General features: G+C 39.3%; 1 protein-coding gene across 1 annotated transcript; it reads left to right on the forward strand.

Annotated features, from left to right (window-relative positions):
- The first annotated feature begins 416 nt into the window (after nucleotides 1–416).
- On the forward strand, nucleotides 417–2,432 carry COX7C (cytochrome c oxidase subunit 7C). Its single transcript, XM_079917000.1, has 3 exons — nucleotides 417–605; nucleotides 1,365–1,493; nucleotides 2,330–2,432. Exons 1-2 carry the CDS (start codon nucleotides 531–533, stop codon nucleotides 1,479–1,481), a joined length of 192 nt encoding a protein of 63 aa, XP_079773126.1. The 5' UTR covers nucleotides 417–530; the 3' UTR covers nucleotides 1,482–1,493; nucleotides 2,330–2,432.
- The last annotated feature ends 6,311 nt before the right edge of the window (nucleotides 2,433–8,743 follow it).

Raw genomic sequence — 8,743 nt, forward strand, 5'->3', positions numbered from 1 at the left:
TACGCTTCGTTTCCTTCTGGTGAGATAAGAGCATATACATCTCTCGCAGCGCTGGCAAAGTAGCACTGCAAATCACACACTTAGCATATAGTCACAAAAAAAAGAAAAGGGAGAGGCTTATTTTCCTTTTCCATAAACTAGAACACACATGGTGAAACTGCTTCGTTAACTTCAGTAAAATCGTTCTAGAAACAGGCCCCAAGAACCCGGACTAGAACTCGACAAGAACTCACGTCTGGAAGAAACACTGCTGGTAAGAATATTCTGATCCTACCGGAACCTGGGCGAGACTACATTTCCCACAATCTTTCAGGGCCGACAAGGCGCCACGATTTTCTGAACTACAATTCCCACAATCCTCTGGGGCCGCCGCTTGGTCGCATGTTCCGAGAGCTCTGCCCCATTTCCCATCTTCCCTTTCGGTCCTTACCCACAAGGGACAAGGTCGTGAGGAAAGGAGTGCTGGGTGTGTTGCTGCCATTTTTTCCGCCTTCAGTTTCTGCGCCTTTCGCAGGGCTTCCAACAGCGCTATGTTGGGACAGAGCATCCGGAGGTTCACAACCTCTGTGGTCCGTAGGAGCCACTATGAGGAGGGTCCGGGGAAGGTTAGTATGGAAGGGGCCTGGCTCAGGGGGCACTGGGCTGCGACTGGCTGAACTCCAAGGCCGCCTATGGGCCGTGGAGAGAGAGATGGGAAGCCGGGGTTTTGATCTGGGACGTCGACTAGCATTCCAGTTCCTCCAGGGACCAGGGAGAAAGTTCAGGACGCTGGCTGCGCGCCGTAGTCGGGAAAAGGAATGAGTAGGTAAAGCCAGAGGCTTTACCTCACATTAGTGCTCCCCCATTTCCCCCTCGCGCCCCACCCCGCCCTTCAAAATATGGAGGGCCCTGAAGCGCCTGGCTGCAGGTATTGCGGCTTAAAGCCCAGCTAGAGGTCACCGAACTGGAAGTGAAAGTCATTGGAACGTTGAGGATATGAGGGCCTGTGGTGTGGGGCTAGTCTCCAACTAGTTGACGAAATTAGTATTAACCGCCCTTGATTGAAGTTGGTTTTAGCCTCAAGTATAAATAGTTTAAATCGGGTAGTTAGCAGTAACACCCTCCGCGGGTTACCTGAAGCCTAGTATTAATGGGCCGAGAAAGGGTGTAGAGGGGTAGAGTTGATGAGTATTTTTTTTACCTTCTAGTGTTTTGTGTGATGCAGGTCATAGGATTTGAAAGGTAGTGTTTAAAAAAGTGTTATGGTATATGGCATACATATATAACCTGATTATGGAAAAAATAGCGTTTCCTGTATACTTATTTTTGATTTATAAAATCAGGTGATTTGAAGTTCAGTTTCTTTTCTCTTTTTTTCCCAACAGAATATACCATTTTCAGTGGAAAACAAGTGGCGGTTACTAGCTATGATGACTCTGTACTTTGGGTCTGGATTTGCTGCACCTTTCTATATAGTAAGACACCAACTGCTTAAAAAATAATCCATGAGACAGGTAAATAATTAGTGCATTTCTAATCTTCACAGAGGTTTCCCCTTTTTTCCTTTCTTTCCTTACCATGCCCCCCCAAATCACAAATACGCTATTGTGTGTTGTAATTCCTGAAGTTAAGTGTGGGTGTGGCATTGAGAGAGACAGGTTAAACCTATAAACAAATGTATCTTTGTGTGAAAGCCAGTGTTTATTGAGTGCTGCGCTTTGTCAGGCACACTTTACGTTAATAAGCTCAGGTTGGCTACCAGGCAAGACTGAGGTGGATGATGTTAACCTGATCTGAGACCAAAAAAAAAAAAAATGTTAAGTTGCCCAGTGTTCCATAGCTAGTGATGGTGGACCAGAATTTTTACCCAGGCAGTCTCGTTCCAGAGCTCAGGTACTTGACCAGGTAAAGTTCTAGTAAACTGATTAATGCTAATCTGTCTTGAGGGCAGTGTATATTAGTGTATACCTGAAGGAATCTTGTGTGCAGCAAGATGAGCAGATTCCCTGAGTGAGAAGAAAGGATTTATTTAGTTAAATTATAATCAGAATTTTCAGCAAAAGTAACACTAAAGGAATCTCTGTGGGATGATTGGAATAAATCCCAAAATATACTTTGGAAAAGAAAGACTTTAATTGTCTTAGTTTAGAAGGGAAATGATTTATCCAAGCCATTACTTGGGAAGACTCTGGTGCATATGATGAAGAAAATCAGTATGAATAAAGTCATGATACTGTAAACGCTTTCTGATGTACCAGTCATAAATTGAAGGACAGACAATATATTAATGAAACTACATATTTCTGTTAAATGAATGGGTTCTTTAATATCGTTAATTTTTTATTCACAGATACGAAGAGGAGCATTTTAAGATGTGCAGTCTCTTTGAAAAAAGGATCAAACTCTTGAACTCAGCATCCTAGATATGTTTGTAAATAAACTTACAGCATAAATCCTTAATGCCTCTTCTCTGAAATATGAAACATGATAATTGAGCATGTGCTTGTTTTTTTTTTTTTTTTTTTTACATGCTCCAATTTGCCTCATCCACCAACCTAATACTGTTTGAATTAAGAGTCTCTTCCATAGCTTTTAACAGTGGAGACTTTGCTTTCTCCAACCAAACTATTCATAAGGGCCACTCACAGGTATGCTGGAAAGGGGGCAGGACTCTGCAGACATGGACAGTACAAATTTACTGGTCCATCCAGAAGATGAGGTTGCTTGGCTGTTGAACTTGTCATTACATGACATATTGAGATGGAAGAGAACATACATAGATTCACACTGTTATCTTGGACGAATAGACTGTGTTAGATTAGGATTGTTTTTTTTTTTTTTTTTACCTGCATTGGGTCTTTGTTGCGGCACTCTGGTTTTCTCCAGTTGCGGTGAGTGGGACCTACTCTTTGTTGCAGCACGCGGGCTTTTCATTGTGGTGGCTTCTCTTGCTGCAGAGCGTGGGCTCAGTAGTTGTGGCTCACAGGCCCTATAGCACAGGCTCAGTAGTTGTGGCACACGGGCTTAGTTGCTCCATGGCATGTGGGATCTTCCCAGACCAGGGCTCGAACCCGTGTCCCGTTCATTGGCAAGCAACTTCTTAACTACTGCACCACCAGGGGAGTCCCTGTGCTTACTTTTTATTTGGGTAATATTGCATTATTAGTTTCTTAATTAAATATGTATGTGATTTAGCTTTTTCTTGGTTTCAAATTATGAATTTTAATTTTTGATTCCTGGGTCAGGAATCTGTCGGTAATTCATTATAAAAGAAATGCAAACTTTGTCCTATAATTTTTGTTTTTAATTTAAAGGCAGCAGAAAAAAGATAACTTTTAGTCTTTTTTTACTTTGAGGGAGTAAATTCATTTTTCTCCATGAGTGATAATTAGTTGATCATTAGGAAAACCAGTAGTGTTAGCAGGTTTAAGTTCAAGAGCTTCCTTTTTTTCCTCTAGACCTGTACCCTAAAACTGAAATTTTTGCCATGATAAATGTGCTACTGACCAATGTTAGTCTTGTTTAGACTGAATGAAAGAACTATTTGAGGGACTTCCCTAGTGGCGCAGTGGTTAAGAATCCGCCTGCCAATGCAGGGGACATGGGTTAGAGCCCTGGTCCAGGAAGATCCCACATGGCGCCGAGCAACTAAGCCATTGTTCCAGAGCTACTGAAACCCACATGCCTAGAGCCCATGCTCCGCAACAAGAGAATCCACCACAACGAGAAGCCCGCGCACTGCAACAAAGAGTAGCCCCTGCTCGCCGCAACTAGAGAAAGCCTGCGAGCGGCAACAAAGACCCAATGCAGCCATAAATAAATTAATAATTTAAAAACAAAAAACTGAAATGGAATGTAATAGCATGTGAGACAATATAGGAGATATGCCCATTCTATTCTGGAGCTTGACTAGTAGAAATGGGTTGCAAGATGTCTCTGATTAGCTGTATCAGTGAATCAAAATTATGAAATGAAATGCTGCTTACCACTTAAAATACAATGACTTAGTTCCAAGGGCTTTATATTAGGGCAGGGGGAAAGTAATTAGCTACTGAATATTTTAATCCCAGTTTGGTCACTAGAATACCTATCTTTAGGCTCTTTAGTAACTGCCTGGCAATTACTTAAATATGGATGCAATTTAGTCTAAATGACTTTGTCCAACTATTCTATGTATTTGTGTGTTGTTTTTTGATTATCCATTGATGAGTCATGTTCTGTGCTTAGAGAGTTTTTTGATACAACATTAATGATTTCTACCTTTTGGAACAGTAGAAGCAAGAGTAAGAGTTCAGGGTTCATATAATGATTTTGAATTCTTGGTTCAAATCTTTGCTAAATTACAAATTTAGCCTTCAGGGTTTTCTTGGAGGAAATGGGGATAGAGCCTTCTTCCTATTTTGAAATTCATTGAGCTATATAAAAACATTTTAAGTCCTGGCAAGTCCTAAATGAAGAATTTTTTTTCCCCGGATTTAAAATATATCAAGAGTCGAAAGTAACAGTATTTTACAGCAGGGTCTAGGTAGAAAATGTCATTTATTAAATTTCTCTCTGAATTGAGTTAAAGTATTTGAGTGGTGTACAGGAATGAGAGAAAAACCTCCCTTTCCCGGGATAGGAATGCGGTTTACCCCATCCCCATAAAAGGCCTTCAACAGGCTGGCTCTTAGTGTGTAAGAATATTGAGTGATAGAGACTAGACAACTTTTTAGTTTTCGTATTGGGGTTCTCCAGAGAAACAACCAACAGCATGTGTCTATAGAGAGATTTATTTTAAGGAATTGGTTCTTGGAATTGTGGGGGGTCTGTCAGGTCAACAATCTATGGGGTAAACTGAAGGTTATAGACCCAGGGAGGAGTTGATATTCCAGTCAGAAGCCATCTGCTAACGGAATTTCCTCTTCCGGAGAAGTCTGTCTTTTTCTGTTAATGCCTTCAACTAATTGGATGTGGCTCACCCACATTATGGAGAGTAGGTTTTACTGAAACGGTTTAAGTAGTAATCTTGGGAATTCCCTAACAGTCCAGTGGTGAGGACTTCGCAGTTTCACTGCCATGGCCCAGGTTCAACTCCTAGTTGGGGAACTAAGATCCTGCAAGCCGTGCAGTGTGGCCAAAAAAAAAAATGGCAATCTCATCCCAAAAAATATTTTAACAGAAATATCCAGAGTAATATTTGGCCAAATATCTGGACACCATGGCCCAGTCAACTTGATAATGTAAAATTAACCATCACAATTTCATATAAACATGTGACTCCAGTTTAATTTTTTTTCACAATTTCATATAAACATGTGACTCCAGTTTAATTTTTTTTTCACAATTTCATATAAGCATGTGACTCCAGTTTAATTTTTTTTAAGTGTTGGCTTGAGTTTTTAAAACCATCACAGAATATTGATTTTTTTTCAATTTTATGTATATATTTCTCCCCTGCACTGGTTTTTAAAAGTTCAGGCCAACACCTGAAACCACAAGATTCCCATAAAAATCCAGATTCTCTTATAAAAGGTTACACTGGGTGGACCCACTTAATGAAACTACACTAGGCCAAGTGTACCTTATGCAGAGGCTTCCCTGACTCCAGAATACCTGATTAGGGATTTTGGTTGGGGGCTGAAACCCAGGAATCATTTTAAGGAAACCAGAATTATCGTAATTAAGCTTTGGCCACCCTAATGGGAAAAATCAAAACGTCCTACATTTCGCCAGAGAAGCAGTACAAAAGGAGTTAAGAATATGGACTCAGGACTAAGATTTGACTGGATTGAAAGCCAGCCTTGACCGTGTTTCAGCTCAACTAGAGACTATCTCTGCCTCAGTTTCCTTGTGTATCAGAGTAACTATCTTAGGATATTGTGAAGATTAAAACAGAGTGCTTAACTCAAAAACAAGTGAGGTAGAGGAACTAAAACGGACATTGTATAAATTGTTCAAGTTAATCCCAAGGCCATTTGGCAGTTATAGATTGGTATTTTCAATTACTAAGTCTAGCTACAGTTCTAACTAGTCCAGCAAATAACTTCAACCTTAACCATGTCCAAAAATGCCTGGAATCATGGTAGTAAATGCAAGCTGATTATGTAATAAGCAGTCACCATCAGTAAAATTAAAACTCTTTAACATGACAATCATTTCTCTCTGGTTTCAGCCTCACCCTGGCCACAGCTCCAGTTTTGTGAACTGCCTCCACATATTAACTTAGCTCAGGTGCCACCTTTTTCTGTAGTTTTCCCTTGCCAATTCCTCCCAAACATAATACACTTAAGTCTCCAACACCCTGTAAACAGCTTTATAGTTAACCTTGGCAAGTACTGTAATCACTGATTTCCCTTCCTATGTCCCATACCAACTTGTAATTTTTCTGAGACCAGGGCAGCTTTTACTTATTCATTTATACTACATGTATAATTTAAGTGATCAGTGAACATTTATTGAATGAATTACTGAATTGAAACCAAGAATAGCAAAATTACCTAAAAGCAAACCCCAGACTTTCTGGTCTGTACACCAAAATGGTGTATGTGTCAGTGTTTTCTGAAGAAAAATGAATTTTTCCCAGGTAACTTTATTAGTTGAGTTCTCCAACCAAATAATAACAGTTGTTGCAGACTCAATGAGATTAAGATTTTCTGCCAAAGTGTAATTTAACTATGTCACTGACCACACTGTTTAGTCCATCTGATGTTCTTTGTAGATAACCTTCCTTGAAAGAAAATGTATATTGATTTACATTCCGACAGTAGCTGTTGGTCCTGTTTGAGACCAACATTTTGAGAAGCACTGGCTTAAAGGGTTAGGGAATATGTTTTACATAACAAAAGATAGAGCTCAAAGAATTTAAGGGCATTCTATCCAAACTCAGCCTATTGTCTGTAAACTATTTCTTTGTCATGAGATGGCTGCTACAGTTCCAGGCATCCCATACAGACTTGACAATATCCAGCAAGAAAAGAATCTGTTCAAGTTATTTTTAAGAATGAAGAAAGATTTCCTAGAAGCCCACTAGCAAACTCCTTCTCCGTTCATTGGACACAGGGATATAATATACCCATTTCTAAATACAACACTAGCAAGGGAAATGACAGTCACTGCAGTGATTACATTTGAGCAATTAATATTTTCTTGCAAGTCTTAACGTGAAAAAAGTGGAAACTGGAACAAACCAGCATTCTAATAGAACGGGAGAAGAAAGTGGTTATGGGGTGTGTAAAAGACAATGCCTGCTGCAACTATAAAGTATACTGAGAAGATCGACCCCAATGTCAAAATGTAATAAGCCTTTATTTTAGTGTAGCCAGTAAAGGCCATAGCGTAGGTCTTTAGAGTATAATTTAAGATTAAGCTGATTTTAGAAAAGAGGAGAAATAGTGTTAATTCTTTTTTTCTGTCTCAATAGAAAATAATTTCTCTATAGTAAATAATGAAAGCTTTTACATGATTTATACTCTGTCACATCAAACAATTAAAAAAGTTTCATCCATTACGAAATGATACCTTGTTCTCACAGCTGTTAAAATTTTGTAGACCAGAAGGAACATAGCCATTTTCTTTGTATTACGTTAATACAGTGAAGATTTTTTTAGTATATAATTATAATTTACAGTTAATTTTGGAGAGACTTCTTGAACTCATATTTGAATATGGGTACAAGTTATCTGGGTCTTTCTCTAACCTGGTATAGTAGTCATTAGGGCTTTTCAAGAATATGCCAGTTCTATTTCTGTATGCATGGCAGGATTGAACACTGTCTCCTTTGCTTTGACAAATGAAAATATGAGAAGAATGATGTGTTGACACTTCACGGAAGCTTTAGAAGACTGTACAATTCACCAAGTTCCCTTACTCCTGCTGCTGGGGTATAGCCTTCATTAGCCTGGGTTCCTGAGGTACTAGTAGTACAGCCCTTTGTCAAATGTATAGAATGAGCAAGAAACTTTCTCATTGTTTTCAGCCGCTGGGGTTTGAGGGTTGTGACTGCAGCAAAGCTTGGCCTACCCTCACTGAAATACTTGGGTACCCCATAAGACCTTGAAAAGGATTACTTCTCTGTATCTCTGAATCTTTAATTGTAGAAATCTTTGTCAACTCGATCTTCTAAGGACTCTTCAAAATTTAAAATGAATTGTATCTACAATTACAAAGATGGGTACCATACCACACAAAAGCATGACTTGGTAGTAAGGAAAGATCTCTTTTCAGCACTTCCCATGTGTGTACGAAGGGCCAGATTGATGGAGGTAAATAGCTTTCTACTTTCAAAGTGGTTTTTTAGAGCTGCAGTTTTTAGTAGCTACCTATTGTGCATTTACACCTTGTCTCTCATTTTGATGGATCCCACTTGCCCAATGGGCAGCTTTGTAAAAATTAGAAAAATGTGGGCCGCCTTCCAGGTGTGCACAGCGTGCCAGAGCACACTCGCTCCCTTGTCCAGTCACCTTCATTGTGTATTGTACATTGGAAAACAGTACAACTCAATGTAGCATTCCTGTAGAAAGTCATCTCAAATTTAGGTTTTTCAGCTAAAATTCACCATCCCCTCACAATTTTCAGAGATCTAACAAAAGGCAGATACTACAATAATTGATATTGAATAATTATTCAAGATTTTAATGGGCTGTATATTCTTTAGAATAAGCTTTGTCTTTTCTTTGCTGTATTCCAAAACTTACTACAATGCCAGGTAAATATTAGGCTTTCAACAGTTATATTTAGATAGATGGAGGTAGGATGACTATCAATTAGGTTTAATAGCATTTCC

Source organism: Stenella coeruleoalba (genome assembly GCF_951394435.1).
Source record: "Stenella coeruleoalba genome assembly, chromosome: 3".
NCBI classification, from domain to species: domain Eukaryota; kingdom Metazoa; phylum Chordata; class Mammalia; order Artiodactyla; family Delphinidae; genus Stenella; species Stenella coeruleoalba.